The 25,965-nt window shown below is 37.6% G+C and overlaps 1 protein-coding gene across 4 annotated transcripts in view; it reads right to left on the bottom strand.

Annotated features, from left to right (window-relative positions):
- The window catches only part of UVRAG (UV radiation resistance associated), a 319,155-nt gene that overhangs the window by 71,491 nt on the left and 221,699 nt on the right, over nucleotides 1–25,965 (bottom strand). For all 4 annotated transcript variants that reach the window (XM_043907751.1, XM_043907741.1, XM_043907747.1 and 1 more), the window contains one exon: nucleotides 8,751–8,829. In XM_043907751.1, the coding sequence (XP_043763686.1) occupies nucleotides 8,751–8,829 (79 nt within the window). The remainder of the gene's footprint in view (nucleotides 1–8,750; nucleotides 8,830–25,965) is intronic.

Here is a 25,965-nt window from a genome sequence, read left to right as displayed (position 1 = left end):
TAATATTTAAGAAAATATTTTAAGAGAAACAGGGAAGAACAAATGCCCAAGATTAGAGGAACGGTTAAATGAATTATATATTATAATATGCACACTATGCACACAAATGAAATATTACATATTAAAAATACTTAGAGAGCTTTTAATGGTTTGGGAAAATGCTTGTGTCAACAAAGGAAAAAGATGTTGAGCACTATATATAATGTTATCTCAACTATAAAGGAAAAGACAAAAAAGTCTGAAATAACAGAAGGTACATGTAAGCTGTAGACTATTTTAAAAATTCTGCTCTTCTATCTTCTTTCGTACTTTAAAAAATTTCTACAATTGGAATGTATTATTTCTGAAAATATCTTTTAAAGAAAAAAGATATGGTATCATTAGCATAAGGACAGGCATATAGATTAATGGAATAGAATTTAGAGTTCAGATATAAGTCCTTATAGTTAATTAATTTTCAACAAAGGTGCCAAGATAATTCAATGGGTACGAGTAGTCTTTTCAACAAAATTTTCTGGGCTAAATGAATATCCACATACAAAAGAAAGACATTAGACCCCTTCCTTACACTACACAAAAAAATTAATTCAAGATGGACCACAGACCTAAATGTACAAGCTGAAACAACACAGAAGAAAACCTAAAAGTACTTGGGCTAAGGTTTCTTGGAAATGACATCAAAAGCATAAGCAAGAAAAGAAAAAGTAGATAAAACTGCACTTTACTGAAACTAAAGACGTCTGTGTTTCAACAGACACTATCAAGAGAGTGAAAAAGACAACCTGCAGAATGGAAGAACATAGTTGCAAATCATACATCTAAGAAGGGACTTTTATTTAAATTATACAAAGATCTCTTAAATTCAAGAATAAAAACAAATTACCCAATTTAAAAATGGGCAAAGGGTTTGAACAGACATGTCTCCAAAGAAGATATACAAATGTCTGATGAGCACGTGAAAAGATGCTCAACGTCATTAGCCTTTAGGGAAGTTCAAATCAAAACCACAATGAGATACCACTTTACACCCAGTAGGAGGCTATAATAAAAATGACAGAAATTGTAACTTTAATACATCTATGGTGGATATATAAAATGGTATAACTGCTTTTAGCACAATCTAGCAGTTACTCAAAATGTTAAACATAGTTACTATATGGCTCAGCAACTACACTCAAAACATGTCCCCACAGAAAATTTGTACACGCATGCTCATAGCAGCATTATTTATAATAGTTCCAAAGTATAAACAATCCAAATGTCTATCAACTGATGAATGGATGAATAAAATGTGGTATATCCATATACATCTTTGAATTGCCAAAATGATTTGTTAATAAAAAGCAAAGACTGATGCATGCTACAACATGGATGAACCATAAACCTATCCTAAGGGAAAGAAACCAGTCACAAAGACCACATATTTTATTCTATTCCATGAAATGTTCAGAAAAGACACAGAAGTAGAATGGTGGCTGCCTAGGGTTGGAAGTCTTACAGGAACAGGGTGTGACTACTAATGAGCACAGGCCTTCTTTATGGGCAACGAAAATATTCTACAACTGACTGTGGTGATAGTTGCATAATTAGTTGAATTAAAAAAAAAACATTGAATTGTATTTTAAATGGGTCAGTTGTATGGTTTGTGAATTGTATCTCAGTAAATAGTTGTTTATTTTTTAAGATATAGGACTTAAAAAGTTCTCTGTTACTGGCAATTTTGTAGGCAGTGGGGGGCGGGGGGGTGTGGTATTTTGACTATTAAAATATTCTTGGAATTTAAATTCTTGATTCCAAGAAGAATTAAGAAAATAAAAATGCATTTTCTCCTCATGTGTCATATACACTGAACTGTATGTTAAAGAAATAGACAAGAATTTAAGCCGCTGGGTAAACTGGCACTGATCCTTTCTAAATAGCTCTGCAGTGTGGGCCCCATGAGTAGTCAAGTCTTACAGAAAGTCTGTGTCCCTGGCAGAACAGAAATTTCCAACTGTTTTTGGAAGGAGAAGCTACTTTTACTTTCTATGAAGTCTTAAAGTAAACTGAGAAAAAAGAGAGGTAATAGGATAGAAAGAAGAGAGCTCATAAAATCTCCAGGACCTAATCCTGGTTCTTCTACTGAATTCCTGATCTCAGGGGTCTTATATGTAAAAGGCAGATAATTGTCCATGCCTTATTCACTTCATAGATTGTTGTTAGGCCCACATTAAAAAGGAAACAAGAAGAAGAAGCAAAGTGGGCTATTGTTAGATCTGTCCTCAGAAGATTTGATCTTGAATTCTGTTTGCCAATTTCTTAAAGATAGATCTGGTCAACGTACTTCACAGAGTATGAAATGAGAATCACAGGTGTAAGTATACCAAATGCCATTGAAATCAACACAAATGTATATATCATGGTTAGTATTTGTAAACTACACCCACAAAATGTTACTCTTAACTCCTTGGACGTTCAATAAAGAAGACAAGAAGCCTGGCTTTAAGAAAACCCAAAAGCAAAAACAATAGGGGAGAATCCACTGATAGTTGCTGATCTGATGACTTGTATTGCACATATTACTGGAATTCCAAATTTGAGGTCTCTTATATAATGTTTCCACATTTGGAGAACTGACACATGTGTCTTGGTTTATCAGACTGTGAGCAATTGAGGTTTCTGGGACAGTGGTTCTCAAAATTTTTGGTCTCAAGATCCCTTTACCCTCTTAAAATTGAGGACCTCCAAAAGCTTTTGTTTAAATAGGTCCATATACAAATATTTACCATATTAAAAGTTAAAACTGAAAAAGCATTTAAATATTTATTAATTCACTTTAATAAAAGAAATCTATTATTTGTTAACATAAATAAACACTTTTAATGAAAAACAAGCATATTTTCAAAGAAAGAAATTTAGTGAGATGAGTGACATCATGTTACATTTTTGCAAGTCTCTTGCAATGCCTGCCTTAACAGAAGACAGCTGGATTCTCATATATTCTTCTGCATTCATTTTGTTACCACATGTTATTTCATGAGAAAATGTAATTTGGCAAGAAAGGAGAATTTTAATAGCCTTTTTCAGACAATTATAAATATTCTTCTCTGATACTATCTCCATACTTAACAAGTAGTAGTTTTTTAAAGGTTAGTAGCAATATAGAATCTGAAGCAGTATTAATATATTTTTTGTATCTGTTAAATAAAATCCATTAGGCTTTTAGCACTGTGAAAAGATCTTTACCTGTACATGACTTCAGAGCAACATACATTGGTCATTTTGAAAATATTGGCTCATTGAGTTATACAGATTTTCAAAGCTTATACATTTAATATAAAATATTTCAAAATCTCATTCGTTAAGTATTACTACCAACTTCACCAGAAACACCTTTAAGAAATGGGAAGCTGTCAATGTCATGGTGGCAAATGCAAGTTTGCCGACACACTATTTTCATTCAAAATCTTGAATTTCATCATCAGTTAATTTCCTTTGAAATGCTCACCTCATTCATTTTTGAAATAAATGTCTGCCAAATACCTAAGTCTGTAACAGTTGGCTGTTTATTAGACAATCTTTCAAAATGTTGCTCCATGAAAAAAATCAGTTTAGTTAGCAACTCAATTGTACAAGTGCTTTATGCCTATTTCCCTTTCTATCACACAGAATATTTTAAAAATATGTACTCAAGAGTCAACATTTAATACAATAAAACTCTTACTGCTTTATCAAGGACATTCTTGACATTACTCCTTCAACTATTCCTTCTTTATTTTGCATTGGCAATTTCTCTCTTCAATTGATCACTCACATTAGCATATAAATATGCCTTGATATTTCCCATCTTAATAAACGACACACCAAAAAGGTTCCACATCCCTCCAAAACCAAATAAAAAAAAAAAAGAAAAAAAAAATCTCCCTTTAACAAACAATCTTTTCCAGTTATGAACCCATTTATCTATCTCACTTCACAAAAAACACCTCAGAAGGTCTTTCTACAATCAATGTCACTTCCTCACTTCCTATTCACTCTTCTACTCCTCTACTGAAACTGCTCTTGTCAATGACTTCTATGTTCCCAAGTCCACTGAATATTTCATCTCATAGGAGGATTTCACAAAGATAATTACTCTTTCTTTCCAGAAATTCTCTTAGTTACCAAATTATTACTTTCTCCTGGTTTTCTCTCTATCCAACTGGCCATTCCTCTCAGTCTTTGCTGGTTCATCTTCCTCTAAACTTCTAAACCAGAATTCCCAAGGCTAAATCCCACTGTATGCTTCTGTCTGTATCTGTCTCTCTCTTTGGAGCTAGCGCTGCACTCTCTTCCTGGTTGATCACACTGGTACCATGAATTTAGACATCATCTTTATATTGATGATGACCAAATCTGTACTTCTAGTACTGACTCCCACCCTAAGTTCCAGACTCATATATCCTGTTGCTTACTTCAAGATTCTACTTGGATTTCTACAAGGCAACTCAAGTTTAACATTTCCAAAGCAGAACTTTTGGTTCTCCCAAACCCTGACTCCTGGATCCTTCTCCGTCTCAATAAACAGCATTTTCATAATCCAGCTGCTCACATACAAAACCTAGGAGTCATTCTTAATTCCTCCTTTTCTCCAGTCTCCCACATTTAATCCATTAGTTCATCTCCCATAATATATTGGGATATATAATATTATATTAGTTTCAGGTATATAACACAATGATTCAGTATATATTGTGAAATGATCACAACGCTAAGTCAACATCCTTTACCACACATAGTAGCAAACTTTTTTTCTCCTGTGGTGAAAATTATTAAGATATGCCCTCCCAGCAACTTTCAAAAACACAATATGGTATTAACTGTAGTCAACATGCTATATTATACATTACATCCCCAGGACTGACTGACTTTATAACTGGAAGTTGGTAGCTTTTGACAACCTTCACCCAGTTCTGCCACCTCCTACCCTCACCTGTGACAATACCGTATACTATGTTCTTTTTACCTAAGAGTCTGGGCTTTTTTTGTTGTTGTTGTTAATTTAGATTTCACGTACAAGTGAGATCATATGATATTTACTTCATTTAGCATAATATCCTCAAGGTCAATGCATGTTGTTGCAAATGGCAGGATTTCCTTCTTTTCATAGCTGAATAATATTCGTGTGTGTGTGTGTGTGTGTGTGTGTGTGTGTGTACACATACCACATTTTATCTGGTCATCCACTGACAGACACAAGTAATTTCCATGTCTAATCTTAAATGGGCTCCCCTTGGTGGCTCAGATGGTAAAGAATCTGCCCGCAATGCAGGAGACCCAGGTTTGATCCCTGGGTTGGGAAGATACCCTGGAGAAGGGCATGGCAATCCATTCCAGTATTCTTGCCTGGAGAATCCCATGGTCAGAGGAGCTATTTTAAATAATGCTACAATAAACATGAGGGGGTGTAGATATCTTTTCAAGTCAGTGTTTTCACTTTCTTTGGACAAATACCCCAAAGTGGAAATGCTGGATCAAATGCTGCCCTTTTCACTGTGCAGAGTGATGACGAGGGTCACGTGGATAAGTAATGTATGTATGTACATTATAGACTGTAAAGCTCTCCAAAAAATATTATAATTTTTGATTTACTACTCTGGGAACTAAAAGCAAGCTACTGTGCTATACACAAATACTAATATAATGTCCTTATAAACTTACTGACAATTATGGCAGGAGCTGGTTTCTTAAACCATGTTAATTACACTCTACCTGAATTTTGCCAGGTCCATTTCTATAGTGTTACAGGCTGCCCAAGAGGGAAGACTATTTCCAGCCAAAGGGGCTGGCACTTGAAAAATATTAGTAAATGGTGCTAAAAACAAGGCACTTTGCTTTATTCACTTTTAATACTAACACTGCACACACACACCCCTTTAGACAGCAGTGACAGGAAGAGGGCAGGCAGGCCTTACCAACCCTCTCAGCTCTTCAAACAACACTTGAGGATTTCTACTTGAAGGCCTGTCTTTCTAAGCTTGGGCTTTCAAAACTTGGGCTGGACCGATCCCAAATACTGAAGTAACAAATATTACTAAATTCTGTCATTTCCTCTACCAAAAAAAGTGATTTTACTACTACTTCTGGTTGTGATGAAAGGTCCTATTGACTATTCAAACCCTCAACCAAGTTATGGATGCAGTATTAAATGACTTCACTCCTTTTTCTCTGGCACTTTAACACATGCCAGTGCTTTCATCCACCTCCACTAACGTGGCTTATAAATTACTGAGGTGGGGTCCTTTTAATAGTATGATTTGTTCACATCTCTAGAGATGGGGTATAAATGAGACTGGCTGAGAAGACAAACTCCCCTTTGACAACATGTATTTGGTGTGTGTGTGTGTGTGTGTGTGTGTGTATAATTAACCTTCACAAGTTGGAAGTATCTTATTAATATAATACCTGGTTAGGAGCCATAATAATTATGGTTCTGTGATTTCTTATAAGCTGAAATGTAAGAAAGTGATGGTAGTAAGGCTAAAGACAAAATGGCGTTAACGTGAAAAAAGTTGAAGGTCACAAATTTGTTGAAAGTTTCTTTCTAAACGCTCAGAAGAGGCCTCAGGAATGAACTATGAAACCTAAGAAAGTCTGTTTATAAGAAGTTTACTGTCGTCTCCTTTTAAAACTGCCATGACAGTAATGAAAAACACGAGAGAGCAAGACACTTGCTCCCTGTGGAATCAGAGTGGTTAACCCACTACACACACACGTACTGCTCTCTGAATTTCAGAGTATAAAGTTGCAGAAGATACAAAATTAGTAGAAGTAATCAATTTTTTAAACAGAGAAATAAAACTAGCTCAGCATACTTGTGGCTTTAATTCTGTTAAGGATAAAATTAGAAGTGCTCTAAAGTGAGGATCAAACACTGCTGGATAGGAGTCTGATGAAGAGGGCTGGCTGTCCCCAGTTTTCCATCACACCCAGTCAGCCTCCCTCTTGGTCTTGTTCTCAAAGAAGGCTATTCTTAGCACCCCCTTTATACCTTACTTTGCCATTCCTATTGGACCTGAGAAGAAAGTGTGTATGTGTGTACATGCATGCATGTGTGTGTGCACATGTGTCTGTTTGAAGCTGGGATTTATGAGGAAATCCAGGCATTTCAGCCTTAGCCTTAATTAGGAGTAGGTTTCACCTGGAAACTTCTAAAAGACTCCTAAAAGACCGACTTAGGTCTTACCTGTTTAAAGCAAGAAACAGAAAATAGGGCAAAGAGAGAAGAATCTCTGAACTTGGATCAGAACTTAATTCTACTAAATGAGGACAACCTTCCTGACATCCTGACTCCCAGACTCTGGACCCCAGTGTCCACATGCTCTTTTCCACCTTAGTTGACTTCACTGCAGGTGCTCTCTAATTTACTTAGATCTCTTCTCCCTTAATGCATCCTTAGTCTGGCCACTGCTTGACAGTTGTCTTCTAAGCATTACCTTCTCTAAGGTATGACAGCTGTCGTTAGTAATGCGAGAGGCACAGACTTGAAATTAAGGTCCTGTTTCTTAGTCTGAGATATTTTTCTGCCAAAACTGCAGGGAGGGAAAGCATCAGTTGCGGGGAGAATGGCACACGGAAAGATGAGGCATGGGCTAGAGACTGAGAGCAAGGCTGCCTGCGCCTGGAATGAAGAACACAAGCTGGGTGGCAGTAACAGCAAAAGCAGTGTGAGTGTGAGGTTATAAGCAAATGATTAATCGATGACTGGAAACTAGAAATCTGATTCAGTATTGGAAAAGTTAAGAGTTTAATAAAAACCAAACAACATTAAACTGAAGTTAGATGACAGGAAGAAAGGCAAAGGTGACACCATATGGAAGAACAATTCTAGATCCATCAGAAACGAATATGGGAATTGTTCAGTAAGTCTTCAGAATCATATGGATAAAAAGCAACTCAGCTCATAAAAACAAAAACATCACAAAACTTATTGCTTCTATATAAAAGAAAGGTCTGAGGATACAGCTGATAATGTCTTTAAATAACAGCCAAACAGTGGGATCTCTTCCATGTGACAGTCCAACTGGAAGGATGTCTGAATAAAAACAAGGCACTGAAGCTGATCTTACTCTACAATTAGAAAGTTTATGGCATGTTACCTCTTGAAGTAGAGCCACGTGTGCTAAGGAAACGTGGTGTATCTGTTTCAGGAAAATGCAAACCCAAGCATCTGATAGCCTTGCTATGGCAAATAGAAAGATATTAAGTGAGGTGTGAATGGGTGTGACACTGGGAGAGACACAAAAACTCAAGATGGGCTGGAAGCACCATGTGCTTGGACTTTTCTGTGCGGCCTTGGATAACAGGTGAGGAGACTGTTAGGGACTTGCCAAAGTCACTAAACTTTTACTCCGTAAACAACTCCCTGTGCAAAATGAGTCCCTAGAAGTGGTCTAAGAGAAGAAAGTTATGTGAGAAGAAAGCTACTACCAGTCAAGCTGCAGAGGCAAGAGGTTATAAAGCCCACACATTCAATTACAACCCACTAGCAGGTAACAGTTCAGTAAAAGGCTTCTGAGTTTAGCAGGAGGAGTCCAATTTGTACCCATTGCTTCTCTGTAGAATTTATAATGGCACAGAAAAATACTGTGGCCAAAAAAGAACTCTGTATTATCACTGTAACTAGTTAAATAAAACAGTACACTGTAGAACTTATTCATAAAGGGGTTAGCAATTCAAGAAAGCAGGCTGCCATGTGCCAAGTAGGAGATGAGCACAGAGGGGTTACTTACCTGTGCTATATTTTTGTTCAGAAGATAGACACCGTAATCAAACTGCAACTTCTCTCCTCCTTTTGGGTATAATGGAAACCTAAAAAAGGTAAAGTAGGGTCAGAAGTTTTCCAAAACTGGAGTAAAGCAACTCCAGGTAGTTGACAAAGGTGGAAGCTTCTTGGATACAGCATAAATATCTGAAAATTTGGACTAAGCTACTTATACAGTCACTGCAACCTATTATCTTAATATCTTCATAACATTAGGCAGATCAGCATGATGGCAGCTTCGTTTCAAAGGAAGAATTGAGTAAGTCCTGCAACAAGAGACTAATAAATAAGATAGTGATCCACCAATCTCAAGGAGCTGAGGCCCCTATGTCTCATATTTATATAGCATAAACTTACCACCCTAAGATTCAGATCCTAGAATTTTTTTCCTTTAACACTTTGGATCTGACATCTCAACTTCTATTAAATAGGAGAGAAAGATTAAGAAAAAAAAAATCACACTTGAAAGCAATATATAAGCTTTCTATTTCTTCTGAGGTGGTTAGTCAAATCAACAGCATCAGTGAACAAAAACTCATCAAAAATTCATTTACATTCGTAGTGAGTGCTATTTGGATGCTACTTCTTCAAGGCAACGTACTCATGCCATAGTGTTCTTCTAAGGTTTTCCATTTTAACCTGATTCACTGAAGCAACAAAGGCACGAGATCTAAAGATCGTTATATAGGTGATGAGTTATTTTAGGGAATAAGTTTCCTTCACTATTTTCCTTCTTCTACTCCTAAAAATGAACATGAAAAGGTTAGCATGTATCTATGTTCTATTGTATTTTTCCCTGATTCTCCAGACAAATCATACATTTTAACCTCTGCAATAGATTCCTCTATAAACAGATCAATCACAACTTAAATATAGTCAAGAAGAAACTTTACTCTCCTTAGTTTTGCAATATATTATTATTTTAATCTTACAGAAATAAATTACTAGATAGTTTTAATTTCAATTGTGGTTTATACATTCCATAATGTCTAAGATACATCCCATAATGCTTGAAGAATATATTGTTTTCTAGGGAAAATAAAAGAAAGGAAACAGAATTTAAAGCTTTATATTAAATTCTCAAGTTGCTGATATCATAGTGTCCAAAAGGTAAACTTGCTGCACTATAAAATTATAGGCATTGGGGAGCAAGGAAGGTCATGAACTGTCTTTATGCTCTACAGTAGAACACCAAATGCTTCATACACCCATCAAGAAGATGTAGCTTTGTATTTAATTGAAGCTATAAAAAAATAAAGTAGGACATATGGTTTGGCCCTAAACTGAGATGCATTCAAAATGATAGCAAAGCAAAGTCAGGATAAGCAAAGTGTAACACACCAGGCTTTTACAGGGTATCTGGGAATCATTCAAATTTGTATGGAATAGCTTGCAAAGAAACTACCTAATTGAGAGGCTATACCAGCACAGGGGTATTTTGAAGAAATCTACTAGAGTCCTCAAGCTCTAACTATATAGTTGTTATTCCATAAATCACTACATGTAGACCATCTGCACAGCTCTCCAAACCCACAATATATCTCCACTTTCAAGTTATAAATGCAGAAACTGTTTCAAATGTTGGAAAATAAATTGAATTAAACATACACTGAAAATGAAGCCTCTAAATCCTGAAAAATGGATGTTACAACATTGACTTTATTACTTCATTGGGATTTCTTCATAGAAAGAAAGAGCCCCAACGTGTGCATGTACCATTAAAACAAATCTAAAGAGTGAGTACAGCTAAAGAGTCAAATAGGGAAATTTCAAGACAGATCAAATATTAGGACAGAGTTCACATCTTATATTGCTTTCAAATTCTTAAAACGTCATGTCATGTTGAACTATCACATAGTACATGGATTTATAGACCTACTAACAAGCAATCTAGGAAAATGAAATCCATCCAAAAGGATAAAACCTATTATCATCAGGACATAAGATACAAATCAAAGGCATTTTAATTCAATATACATAGAGAATCTCACTAGCAAACTGCAGGTTTAGACAGGAATGTGGTCATTTAAGTACAATAAGAAAAATGTTCTTAGCACAAATAGAACTCATTTAAGGGGGCATTACATGAAATAACTAGAGGAACGACTATATATTTTCTATTATTATACCTTTACAAGAAATGCAATTAAAATGAACAATATTAAATTCTTTTTCAATTTAAATTATATTGCCGAGTTGTATAAAGAATTCACTGATTCTACATGGTAAAAATCAATGAATCAGAAAGCAATAAATAGATTATTTGTGAAGATGGCTTAGCACTCTTAAGTACATAGTAATTTCAGTGTGAATAATTAATTATGACATGAGTACTATAAAGCTAACGTGATTCCAGGCTGTATTAACAGGAACAGAGCAGATAACCAGGGGACATGCTAGTGCCAACTCCTTTGTCCTGGGTCAGACTATATTGACAGATTTATGTTCGGTTCTGGGAGTTAAAATTTCTTTTTATAAGTATACAGATAAATAACTGGGAACCTTTCTAAAAGGTATGTTTCTTACAGGTTTTGTAATAATCTCATTTGACTATATAAAACATGCAGTGAAGTAGGGTGGTCCAGTGATTTTGTTATTTTAAGAAAACTGTCTTGCCTCAGTCACCTACTTAGTGGAAGAGACATGATCTCAGCATTGGGTCTTCAGTTATATACTCAGTATTCTTTCTCTGGGTCCTTTAGAGAATACCCAGGATGATGTGAACAGGAGACATAGTTTTGAGAGAAATGGTTGAAGGAACCAGAGGTGTTTAACCTGGAGGACAGAAGTCTCATGGACAACAAATGAAAGACTTTCAGAGAGAAAAGGGGCTCGTTTGTTCTCATGGCTTCACGCAGGAAAATCAAAAGTTAATGGTTAAAAAGTTACAGGAAAATCGATGTCACCACAGAATTAGTTAAAACCCAAACCATCTAGAGTAGAGGCAGCAATTAGAGGCTGAGCAACAAATAATAATCATATGATGAGCTGCAGCGGCTCTGGTGGAAATGGCCAGGGAGCCCAGTCCCTGCTGACTCCACACTCCCCTTGTTGCTGCTGTAAATGGCTCAGAATCACTCAATGTTGCTGGACCTCCAAAATGGGGAGATGTATAGCGGGCACCCAGTGAGCTGCAACAACTGGACGAATATCAACTTGCAGTGAGGTGATGAGCACTTCCAGGAACAGGGACAAATTACGGTGGGTGCCCGAGTGCTATATCCGCAGCAGCGCCATCAAACAGCAGCTCCCTGAAGAGATCATCTACATGGTCAAGGGGAGGCGGCGCCAAGGGCTGTGGCCGTGGTGGCTTCAGCAGCAGAAGGGCTCTGGCGAGGGGGCTGCTGTGCAAGGCGGGATCCCAGGCACCGGCAGAGATCAGCCGGAAAAGCAGAGAGGCAGGCAAACAGTGAGCCACCTCTCTGTTTCCCAGAGACTGAGCTGGCATCACTGGGCTTCTGCTCCCACCCGCAAGGCTGCTTTTCTACTCTCCAGGTTATGAGTCTCTTCAGAACAAAAAGACACAGGTGTTGTGAGAGTACCCCCTCCCGCCCCCGCCCCCTTGCCTGCAATCTGTGATCTTCCTCCTCTTATGTTAGCTAGGAGTTCTACAGTTGGGCTTCCCTTGTGGCTCAGGTCCGCCTGCAATGCGGCCGACCTGGGTTCGATCCCTGGGTTGGGAAGATGCCATGGAAAAGGGAAGGGCTACCCACTTCAGTATTCTGTCCTGGAGAATTACATGTACTGTATAGTTCGTGGGGTCTCAAAGAGTCAGACATGACTAAGCGACTTTTATTAAGCACAGCAATGTTATTCTGTGCTTCTGGTTTTGTGAAGTTATAGCCAAACTTGATTTCTGGAAGATTCTCCGTTTAATGCATCTTTAAGGTCAGGCATTTTCCAAACAGGTTTGTTTTGTATTTTGTGTTATGTGCCTGCGTGGTGAACAGCTGGGAGGTTTTTATTTTAAGCTGTTTGCACTGAGACTGACAGACTGGAGAATTTCTTGAACACAAACCCCAAAACTGCCTTTTCAAAATGAACCCAGGCAAACCTTTGCCTCAGAGGCTGTTGGGGGGACGATGTTGGGCCCTGTCCCTTTGCTTCCTCTCTCCTTCTGTATAATAAAAATAAATGCAAATACAACTACAAAAAATACTAACTATGCATTCAGAGGCCTAGGGTGGCTGAATGGTGGCCGCCAAACACGTCCATATTTGGAAACCCACAACCCACAAATTCACAATGATGTGAATGCAACATCATTCGGAAAAGGGGTAAAAATCTTGAGATTAGAGTATCCTTGATTATCCAGTTGGGCCCTAAATCCAGTGACTGTCCTTATAAGGACACACAGAGGAGGGACACAGAGAAGAGGAGACGGCCATGTGAAGACAGAGGCAGAGATCTGAGTTACACAGTTACAGGCCCAGGAATGCCTGGAGCCAGAAGCTGGAGAAGGCAAGGGAAGAGTGTCCCCTAGAGCTTTCCATGCCCTGATTTCAGACTTCTGGCCTCCAGAACTATGAGGGAATAAATTTCTGCTACTTTAAGTCACCAAGTCTGTGATAATTTGTTTACAACAGCCCTAGAAACTAACACAGGGGGAATCAAACACTGGATGGCCCATTGCACTTGATGAGGTATAATATCTTATTCACATCCAAGATCCTGTAGTTCTGAATATGCCAAACTAAATATATTGAATACAACTTCACGTTTCCTTCAAGAACTGAGAAAATATTTCAAGAGTATAATGCCATAGGGTCATCATGATAGGCATCAGCTAAGGCTGCAAAGAAGACCTACTAAAGTGTCAGCAAATAAAATGTGAGAAAAACAGATTCCTATGTATGTGCTGAAAGTAGGAAATTTTTTAAAATTTATATACACACATAAATTTTATATGATACATATTTAAATTACTTTATGTGTGTATGTATATTAAGAACATGCTGCACTCAATTTGGAAAAAACAATATGAAATAAATTTATTTTGAATCTTTTTTTCCCAAAAGATACAATTATATTAAGCCTTTTCCTCTCCTTCCCAAGCCAGACATTTCTAAAAAGGATTTCACATTGGTTATAGTTTTTCACCTTCATCTTTGGAGTCCCACCACCATGTCTGGCTCTTTGATGGCTCCGTTGAGGATGAAGATATGGCTACGGTTAATTCCAAATCTTTATTGTGCATATTAAGGTCACTTCTGCTCATTGTATGTATAGAAAATGTGACGACATGCCCTCAATATGTTCCAAGGCCAACAGTGTTCTTCAAACTCAACTTACTTTCTCCCACCTAGGTCAGTGTCCCCCACAACTTTCTTCAGTTACTCAGGCATTTGATGTTTACTCCTTTTTGCATTTTGCGTATGCAGCTCAACAGGTTCACAGGTCATTTTTTTTTTTTTTTTGGTGAAACATTCGCATCTCTCACTCTCATCACCACTCTGCAAAGTTCTTAGTGGTTGTGTGCACTACAGGATGTTTAGCACCATTCCTGTCCTCTACTCACTGGATAAGGTATTGGAAAATATTCCATTATTTTCCTTAAGTAACTTTATCATGTCAGTGAGTAGCCCTGCTTCCTAATTAGTTATTGTTGTAAATGTCAAGTTCTCTGCCTCACTTTCAAGGCCTCAGTGATCTGACTAAGGTTGCAGGATTTATTTGCAACCTTATCCTGTTCAAGTGTGTCCCTCATAGTCTCATGAGCATACCAAGCTTCTTTCTACCTTTGCTCACTTCCTGGAAATGCTCGTCTCTCTCTTTCCTTCCACCTGGAAGGGTAAAAGAGACTACTATATTTGGTCATGACTAATAAAAGGAAAACATTTTTCCACTGAGTTTTATCACTAAAGTTTTATGCAGAACTCATTGCAAGTTGGTGATAATGCAGAAGAACTGCAACTTGGGCCAGAGGCACACAAGATGGAAAATGGCTAGAGAAGGTGAGGGAAAAGGAAGAGGAGACAAAGTGAGCAAGGTGATGGGTCCAGATCAAACCAGGTCTCACAGGACAGAGTAAGGACTTTGGTTTTTACTCTGAGTGAGAGGGGAAGCTCTGAAGGTTCTGAAAAGATGACTTTCTCTCAGAGAAGTAAGTTCATTTGTACCCTTTTTTTTTTTAGATTTGACATATAAGAAATATCATGTGATATCTGTCTTTCTGTATCTGACTTACTTCACTCAGTATGACAATTTCTAGGTCCATCCATGTTGCTACAAATAGCATTATTTTCTTTTTTATGGTTGAGTAATATTCCATTTTATACATGCACCACATCTTTATCCACTCCTTTGCTAATAGACATTTAGGTTGCTTCCATGTCCTGGCTATTGTAAATAGTGCTGCAATAAACACTGGGATACATGTGTCTTTTGGGAATTATGATTTTCTCTAGGTATAAGTCCAGGATGGATTGCTGGGTCCTGTGGTGATGGTTTTCGTTAAGGTTCCAGTAGTCAAGAGGAACATATGTGAAGAGACTTGAGCTACAATTTGCAGGCAGAATGCAAGAACTTTGTGACTGATGGTTGTGACAGTGGTGAAGAGAGAGGGGTCAAAGATGACACTTTGTTTTCTCAGTAGAGTGACTTAGCAGACAGTGGTGCCTATGAACTGAGACAGGGAAGGCTGAAGAGAAGCAGGTAATACATACTATTCATGTGTACAACATATATGATAAATTTTACATAAAATGCTATTATACATAAAATTAAGAGAGAAATTTGGGGTAAAAATGGCAATTCTTCTTTCAGTTGTGTGCTCAGTTGTGTCCACCTCTTTGCAACCACATGGACTGTAGCTCACCAGGCTTCTCTGTACATGGGATTCTCCAGGCAAGAATACTGGAGTGGGTTGCCATTTCCTTCTCCATTAAAAAAAAAAAAAAATCAATTAAAGAATTACAGAAAAACTTAAATGGAAACTAAACCCACAGGTGTAAATGAGATGGCCTAAAGAAATCATGGAGAACAGGGTTGTTTCAGAGGCTTAAGAATATCAACAAGAGATGAAAAATAAAAAGGGGCCTGAGAAAGACTGCTTACAAGGATTTTGAGGAAAACCAGGTATCTCACCAGAAAAGCACAGAAAAAGTGTTAATTTAAGAAAGAAGATATCATCAGTAGTCAATGCTGCTGACAGTTCAAGCCAAACAGACATGAAAACAGGTCTACTGGATGTAATTACATGAGTTCATTGGTAGGTAGCTTTGGTAATATGGCAAACACAAGTTTAAATGAAGCGGTAGGAGATGAAGGAAGACTGGTGTAAGTTCAGGGGTGATGAGGTTAGGACATGGAGATGATGTGAAGTTTGGCACAAAGAGAGCAGCGCTCAGTAACTAGAAGGACATGGTCAAGCGTAGCAGGATGCCCTGAGAAGGTGACAGGGGACGGGCTCTCCATCCTACAGGTGGGGAGGGCCCAGGAGGAGGATTTACCTAGGACAGCAGGTGGGCCAATTCTCCCCTTATAATAGGAAGGATAAAGAAAGTGATCACCAGAGAAACTGTTAACTCATTCAACAATTTTTCACTGCACTCACACTGTGTGCCAGGTGTGGTGATGACAATAGAGCTTAAAGTACAGTGGAGCACACAGACATTGCTCACATAATCACACTGTCAAATATATAATTTATAAAGTAAATACTCTGAAGGAAAGGAACACTATTCTGGAAAAGAGGTGGACAAAGACTGAGAGAGTCAGGGAAGACTTCTGAGAGAAAGTGACATTATAGCTGAGACCTCAAAGATGAGGAGGAACTAAGGGAAAGAATGTTCCAACCAAAGAAAGCAGCATATACAGAGAAGACACCACAGAGGGAAGCGTGCTGCTACATGGAATTGAAAGAAGGCCAGTACAGTTAGTCTGAGGGGAGTTCTGGCAAGAGAGGAAGTTAAAGCTGGATAGGAGGGTGGATTATTCAAATGTCTCAAGTTCATGTCAGGACACAGTCTGATTTTTTTTTCCCCCTAAGAAAAATAAGAAATCATGGAAGGACTTCAAACAAAGGTGTCACTTGCTCACATTTTCACTTGATGTGTTCCTTCTTTAATCAACTCTTTCTCCTTGAACTTTCCTGACAAAGACAGATTAACATTTTTGAAAAAAATATGCTGACTGCAAGTGGAGGATGGTTTGGAGAAGGTGAGAGACTTTCCTGTGGCAATGACCTTGGTGAGAGATCATGGGTGCTTGGACTAATGTGGCAATGTTAGAAATGGAAAAAAGGAGACTAATTTGGAAGATGTTTAGAAGATAAATTCATAAAAATTTGGTTATGGTTTGGATGTGAAAGGTGGTAAAGAGGGAGAGATCATAAATAACTCAATGTTTTGTTTTGGATGAAAGTTTGATCAAATGGAAGAACAAGTTGAACAAAGAAATGTAACAGAACTGCTGAGCACTAATGGGAGCCCAGAAGTGGTCATTAATCAGGAATTTATAATGAAACTACTGTGTAACTCTCTACACATCTGCTTGCATGCAGCAGGTACAGAGAAAATGGACAGCAAGGCTGTAAGAATAAGAAGGCACAGTGGGGCAAGACAAGGGTGTTACTAAAATAATGGGCCATGTAATGTAAACTGGTCATGAGAAACACTGGGCTGGATGAAACACAAGCTGGAATCAAGACTGCCGGGAGAAAGATCAATAACCTCAGATATGCAGATGACACCACACTTATGGTAGAAAGTGAAGAACTAAAGAGCCTCTTGATGAAAGAGAAAGAAGAGAGTGAAAAAGTTGGGTTAAAGCTCAACATTCAGAAAGCTAAGATCATGGCATCTGGTCCCATCACTTCATGGCAAACAGATGGGGAAACAGTGGAAACAGTGTCAGATTTTATCTTTTTGGGTTCCAAAATCACTGCAGATGGTGACTGCAGCCATGAAATTAAAAGACACTTACTCCTTGGAAGTAAAGTTATGACCAACCTAGGCAGTGTATTAAAAAGCAGAGACATTACTTTGCCAACAAAGGTCCATCTAGTCAAGGCTATGGTTTTTCCAGTAGTCACGTATGGATGTGAGAATTGGACGACAAAGAAAGCTGAGCACCGAAGCATTGATGCTTCTGAACTGTGGTGTTGGAGAAGACTCTTGAGAGTCCCTTAGACTGCAAGGAGATCCAACCAGTCCATCCTAAAGGAGATCAGTGCTAAGTATTCACTGGAAGGACTGATGTTGAAGCTGAAACTCCAATACTTTGGCCACCTGATGCTACAAGCTGACTTATTTGAAAAGACCCTGATGCTGGGAAAGATTGAGGGCAGGCAGAGAAGGGGATGACAGAAGATGAGATGGTTGGATGGCATTACCGACTCAATGGACATGAGTTTGGATAAACTCCGGGAGTTGGTGATGGGCAGGGAGGCCTGGCATGCTACAGTCCATGGAGTTGCAAAGAGTCAGACGTGACTGAGCGAATGAACTGAACTGAATGTAACTGGATAAAGAAGACATGTCTGAAGGTCACCAAGAAGAACAATGAACAGGAGGCTAACATACAGGCTGAAAAGACCAAGGTAGTTATCAGAGAGCAAGATGCTAGAATCAGATTCCGGATATGGAATAGAAATGATGACCTGATTAAGAGTGTAACCATGGGAATAAATAAAAATGATGGGACACAAGAGGTCACTGGTGCCAAAAATCAAGCAAATGAAAGGCCAAGGTGTTGAATGAATCATCTATTTGTGTGTTAATGTCATACATCATAACAAGATTTTCAATAGAAAGAAAAACTGTTTCTCTTTCCTATGTTATCTGTGTACTTTGTTTCTCTGTTGCCAAAACACATGATGAGTAATGGGGTTATAACAAAGACTGGCAGGGGAAAAGAGCATGTCTCAAAGGAATAGGTTTTTGTATGTTTGCTTTGCCAACAGGATAAAGAGGTTAGAATTTAGAAAAAGCAATGAGGAACATGAAAACCCCAATCTCATCTGAATCTGAATATACCTACTAGCATATAAGAAAATTAACAGCTACCAGTGTATCAGATTCAGTTAGGGCAAGAGATAGGCCGAATTCCCTGAGAAGAGAGCCTGAAGACACAGGGAACTTTGTTGATTTTACAGATGCACTTTAGAGGAAGCAGCTGGGGGACTAGAGGGCTGGGTCAGGGTCAACAAAGTAGAGGGCATTTTGAAGGTAATGGAGACGATTACAAAACGTTTCAAAGTATTTTGATGGAACGTTGAGGTATTCCCATTTGGTGGCTTCTATTTTCTTTATAAAGTCAGAAATGAGATGCTTTGTCAAGAATGAAAGGGAAAACTGCAAAGGGGTAAACATAAGAAGAGGCTTGAGACAGTCAGAGAGAAGGAGAACCAGATATTTAGGATGTATCAATAAACTGAAATAGACGACACTGAATGCACAGTGCGCCAATCATCCAACTGTTCCATTTTTTTTCTTCTTTACTGTAGGTAAGTGGGTTAAGGATGATGGAGTAAGAATATTTAGGATACTGAAAAGAGACAAACTATAAGCCTGAAGCTACTAGGTTAACGACAGTGGCCTAACAAGGGCAGGATGATGGAGGCAGTCTATAAGAAGGTGCATAAATCTCAATAGGCTTTTAAAATGATAATAAAATAGATTAAAAACAACAAATTTAATGCCAGTGATAAAATAATCCTGGTGGGGGGAGGAATCTTTTGTTGGTCTAAGTTCTAAATAATTGCTGAAGTGACTGTTGGATTTCAGTATAAATGCAATCTTCAAATTAGGATGTTTTCATTATGCATATGCTAATAAACTTTATATCAACATGGAAGTTAATCTGAAGAACTACTAGTTGTACAGTCAGCCCAACAAAGTGGGCTAAACTACACACTTTCAAACTGACTAAGTTTTAAAGGGTTTAGAATCTTCCAAGCTTTCTCTGGATACAGTCTGTGTCCCCAGACTGTCTGGTATTACATATTCCCATGCTTAAACAGTAGCTTCAAAATAAACAATGATAGCAATGCACAATTTTTCTTAGTTCTGAACTACTTTTTTTCCTGGTGTAGTTATATAAGGTTATCCAGATACAAAAATATTTACAGTCAGCCTTGAACAAGGTACAGTAAAACACAAACCTTTAAAATTGCTCCCTGAAGATGGGTACACAGAAATCATGTTCAAAAGAAAAAGTAAATACATATATATGCATATTTTTTTCAATAAAAGAAAATTTTCTGCTTTTCTTTTTTGGCTATTATCATCTGTGTCATTTCATGATTGTTACTGAAAATAATTTTATCATATAGAGAAAAAGGTATTGAAAATGATCCATTCTGGGACTTCCGTGATGGTCCAGTGGTTAAGACTTTCTTCCAACACGTGTAGTGCGGGTTCAGGCCCTGGTCAGGGAGCTTAGATTCCACGTGCCTCCCAGCCAAAAAAACCAAAAACAAAACAGAAGCAATATTGCAACAAATTCAATAAAGATTTAAAAATTGGTCCACATAAAAAAACAATTAAAAAAAATCCACTCTAAATGTCAAAACATGAGGTATATGAGAAATGGTTTTGACATTACCTTCTCTACACTCAAGAGACATGGGAGGTAGAAGAAACAGTCTCCTCTTGAAAAGACTCCAGGGTGATACTTTCAGAGGAGGGACAGTGATTTAACTTATATCAAGCAGTTGTATACTACAGTTACATAGTAAAGAGGTTGAAGACTTGTATATATTACAATCACTGAAGAGTGATATCAGAAAACACAGCAAAGATCTCAGAAGGAAGTGAAAAGAGAGGCAATAGATCGGACAGAGGGTAACAAAAGTAAGTCCTCATAAAAGAGTAACAAGAAGAGTGATCTTCCCCTCTCCTCCTCTGGGGAAAGGCAAGAAAAATAGAATATCTAATAGGAAATCATATATAACTGTGAAGAAATAAATTAAATTTGGTATAATAGGTAATAGGATGCCATCACAAGTTTTTAAAGGTGAAATCATGTAATGAAAAGATTTACATCAGATTATTCTCTTTGCCAATATTAAATATAGTTCTTTAGACATAGTTGTACTAAAAAAGAGAAGGGAATTTCAGGGAAATAGAATTCCAAATAATTTCAGTAAGAAGGTTAAAAATAATCCCCATTTTTAAAAACTTGGTAAGTTGCAGGGTTGTGGAAATTGTTAAAGAATTCAATATCAATTTCCTTGCAGAAACCTTCCAGTTTTTCCACACCCTTTTAGTAACTGTTGAAAAATAGTCTATAGGCAAATTTCAATGAACAGAGCAAAATTAAAAGATGGAAAGCATGTCTATTTTAATAGCTATTTTAATAAAATAAAAATTTTGCCAAGTAAATCAAAATCACATTCCACAACATTAACAGCCATCCTGCATTTGCCCGGGTGTAACAGCACCTGTTTCCCACAAAATTTGTAGTTTTTTTTTTTTTTTTTTAAAATCCTATAATTAAGCATGCAAGGTGCATAAACCTACCATACTTGGAAATGCCAAGATATTTCCATCTGGAAAATGAATTTGGAAGAAAAACCACTCTCCATTTTAAATTTCTAAAGACAACTTCACAATGTGTGCATATAATATAGGCTTGCTTAAACGTATCAGTGAAACTAATGGTATATGCTCTGTAAACCACTTAGGTGCTCAACTTTACATCAAAATTATTTATTTAATTATAACACCTATTTCTGGGAGGTGAAGAAAAGTAGAAGGGGATTTAGGTGTAAGAAGTTAAGGCTTTAAAGTCAGAAAGGCATAGGCTCAGTTCCCAGCTTTGTTACTTACTTGTGTGAACTTGTGCATACTACTCAACCTGTTTTTAAATCTCTAAAATGGGTTTAAAATACCAATCTTTCAGGACTGCTATGAGAATTAAACTAAACGAAAAAATCTAAGACCCAGCATGGTTACCAGGATTCAGCAGGCATTCAATTATTATTACTAGGCTTTGCCTCCTCAGTATCTGTCTTTAAGTGCACAAGATACTATATTTTATTCACTTCTGAATATTTGTTATTCAATGTGTTCTCTTCTAAAATCACAAAGCATTCTTATTCCCCCAGTACTTTCAACCATACATTTTAGTTGTTGATAACAAATTTGTCTTATTTCCTCTATTAAAATGTAAGCTCCTTGAGTATACGGATGTTAAGCTCAGAGTCTTAACCACAGAAGTACTCAACAAATATCTGCAAATAAATGAATAAATCAAAGAAAAAATTCAAACATTAAGTAGCAACCAACAAATAATAGTCCAGTAAATTTTCCAAAAGGTAAAATTTTAAAATTCAGAAATATTTTTGTCATTCACTGTTTCTTTCTTAACTTTAATATATCTAGACATCCAACTCTTATTTTTAGAAAGTGCCCTGAGTTTTGTTCAAAAGAAAAATTCTTTGGTGGGGAGGAAATTTCAAGTAACAGAATGAGGCTTGCTGTGCATTAACAGGAGGCAACAAACTCAGCACGAGTGAAAGAGCCAACGAGCACTGCCAGAACAACAGCGACGCTGACGCTGGATTTTATTAACTGAGTATCGATGAAGCAGTAGGTGCTGCACTTAGCATACACTATCCATACACCACCAGCACTTGTCCTACAGGCATTGTTACTGAGGTGCCCAAGGTCACATGTTCTTTCCTAACACCCAACTACAACCAGGGATCTTACTCCCCTTGACCTCACTTCTCTGCCCCAAGCTGGGATTAGTTATTTCTCTCTCATGTAGAGCCCTGCACACTCACCAACATAGCACCTTCGACTTTGTACTGTAACTGTGAGTTTATTCCTCTGTATCTTCCACTAGAATGAAAACTGGGAACCTAAGTCACCTTAGGTGACTGCCCCAAGCTGGGATTAGTTATTTCTCTCTCATGTAGAGCCCTGCACACTCACCAACATAGCACCTTCGACTTTGTACTGTAACTGTGAGTTTATTCCTCTGTATCTTCCACTAGAATGAAAACTGGGAACCTAAGTCACCTTAATACTGCATCCTAGCTCTTAGAACATAATATCTGGAACATTTTTACTTGTTTAATGTAGGCAGGAGTGAATGAACGGATGAAATGGTGGAGGGAGAATTACAACTGGTGCCTATCTGACTCCCAATCTTATAATTTTTTTCTTTTCTTAAATTTTTGGGCATGCTGTGTGACATGTGGGATCTTAGTTCCCTGACCAAGGATTGAACCTTCACCCGCTACATTGGCAGCATAGAGTCTTCACCCCTGGACTGCCAGGGACATCCTGACTCCTAATCTTAAGACTTTAATTCTATACCATGGTCCCCACCAACACCCCCGCCTAATAATAATCCCAATTTGTAAATCTGTATTATTTTGTAAACTTCACTTGTTCAAGATTTTTATAAAAATTTGTGGGATTTCAACTCACAAATCAGATGTTAATGAAACAAATTATTACCAAATATACCAACTGATTTGATAAGCTGGCACTGTGAAAACAAGCAAATCTAGTTATTTCATATGAGAACATTCTGGGTTTAATAAGTCAAAAAGGCAGATATGTTGACAACAATAACCATAGATCTTATTACAGTCCAAAAAGCAATTTCTAAAATCTTAGTAACAATATTACATACATTTATTATTTTGGAGACTCATATAAAGCAAAGTAGACAAAAGGCTTGGAAATAAATCCACAAATTTTGGAAATATCCACTTAACTTCACTAAACTGATTTTTCAATAACTGTGTGCATAAATCTGTTAACTACATAAGTTTAAAGGTTAATTTAAGATGACTTATTAGAAAGTCTAAAAACTTCTTGCCTGCTTTCTAGATGTCAAAGCTCAAAATTACATACATAAGTTAGCTAGTCAGTTTTCTAGACTGAATATGCTGTCTACAAATTCCATATACTCAGTCTGTTTGAGAAAAACATATCTCTTTTTTTTGCAATTATAAAATTGCAAAAGGAATCACCTCAACTCATCATCTTACCCGATTTCAACACACAAAAGGACAATTTAGAGGCCCCTAAAGTCATTTTGTTTAAGTATGGATTTCACAGGAGGAGGCAACTTGAAGGATCATTGATCTGGGAGCAACCAATGCTAACATCTAGGTTGTCATAATCAATCTGCTTTAATTATCAACAAGGTTTTCCCATTTCTGACCAGTCATTTGGAGCTGACCTCTGACAAGTACTTACAAGTCATCGAAATCTCATTTTATTTTATAGCCTCGTATTTGTTATTGGGCTAATCTTTACCTGTTCTACATCACACAACAGCTTAAATATTTGAATGGCCCAGCAATAAATTTCCATGGTCCCCCTGGGTCAGTCAGATGTTAGCTGTTAAGTAAAGCTAAAAGGATCTATGCTTCATAAATTTCCTTCAGGGTCCACATTTGCTCTTACAGGCTAGGCTTTCAAGCCCAAACATCTTTATAGCTTTGTGCAGTGATTTATTAACTCCTCCTTGTTTTTATCCAAAAAGATCAATCACATATGTATCAATAAGCTGGTGTGCTGGTGACTGCTTTTTATTGTACATATAACCACCTGCCTTTAATACAAACTCGAGTCTAAAGCTTTTGTAAGCTCTTGCTGGATTTTAACAACCTTCACCTGTTTCTAATTTGGTACAAAACATATGGTTTAGCTCTGCTATTTAGTTCTAGGCCAGCCTTTCCTCTTATGGACCCAACAATATAAAAGAAAACAAATCCAGAGCACAAAAACCGAAATTTGGAGGATGTTATACACACACACACACACACACACACACACACACACACACATACACACAGACCCACACCCACCCCACACACACTTACTTGCCCCATTACTTCTGAATAGCACTTTTGACAAATAACAGGAATGAATTATTTTACAATTTTTAAATTATTACTTTTCTTTTGCAAATATTAGATGTGTCCCACATTACTCTCGAGGTTTCTAAGAATTATGTTCAAATTGTGAAAATGGCTGTCTAGCCAGCAGCAGCCGTATCTAGCTGCTTGTGTGGTTAGGGAAGACAGTATCCTATCTTTTAAGGAATCTACACCTGGCTAAGTGAAACCAAAATTTCCCTTTTTCTCTCCTTATCCCTCTCTAAATGAGACCAAAAGCTTAAGAGGCAGGGCGCCGGCAACTCTCTCAGAGAACCACCACCTAACTCAGCATGGTAAAGTCAATACTAAAATTCAGCGTGTCTGGGTGATAGGGTATGGAGGAGTAAATCCTCAGGACAAAATGACTAATAGAAATGTCGAGGAAAGGCAGAGAAGTCAACACAGCCTCCCACGGCTCCATCAGACTTTTCTATACAGTTAACATTTGCAGTCATGGTGGGACCTGACAACACTGGCCACAGGTGGCATTTAATCTCCCATTTATATTCCTCTCATCCTTTGAGGCCCACTGCAAATACTCAATCCACTGAAGCCTCCCCAGGTCCCAGGTCAGAATGGATGGTGCTTTAAGATATATCAGTATTTATCCTTCATTTGGAAGCATGTACTCAACGTACAGCTTTGCTTTACAATCATGTATTTACATGTCTCTCTCTTGTAAAACATATTACATAACAGGCACTGAATAAATGCTTGTTGAACCTCATTAAATTGGTTTACAAATAAAACAGGTTTTGTATAAATAAAGCATACTTAAAATTTTACATTTATTTATTAAAATAATACATGTACAGGGTTTAAAATGTCAATTGCTCTACAAAGCTGATGGCAAACATATTAGTTTATTAGGTAATACCTTACCTCTACCTCAACTCCTAAACCCAACATTTTAAGCGGCTTTTAAAAACTTTACCCTACATATATATATATAAATATAATTAATATTCTATATTCCTGTTTCTTGGTTCTCTGGCTTTCAGTTCAGTCGCTCAGTCGTGTCTGACCCTTTGCGACCCCATGAACCACAGCACTCCAGGCCTCCCTGTCCATCACCAACTCCCAGAGTTCACCCAAACTCATGTCCATCAAGTTGGTGATGCCATCCAGCCATCTCATCCTCTGTCGTCCCATTCTCCTCCTGCCTTCAATCTTTCCCAGCATCAGGGTCTTTTCAAATGAGTCAGCTCTTCACATCAGGTGGCCAAAGTATTGGAGTTTCAGCTTCAACATCAGTCCTTCCAGTGAACACCCGGGACTGATCTCCTTTAGGATAGACTGGTTGGATCTCCTTGCTGTCCAAGGGACTCTCAAG

This window comes from Cervus elaphus, chromosome 1, assembly GCF_910594005.1.
Source record: "Cervus elaphus chromosome 1, mCerEla1.1, whole genome shotgun sequence".
Taxonomy (NCBI): domain Eukaryota; kingdom Metazoa; phylum Chordata; class Mammalia; order Artiodactyla; family Cervidae; genus Cervus; species Cervus elaphus.
Note: the sequence above shows the minus strand (reverse complement) of the source record. Positions and strands in the feature narration are given on the sequence as shown.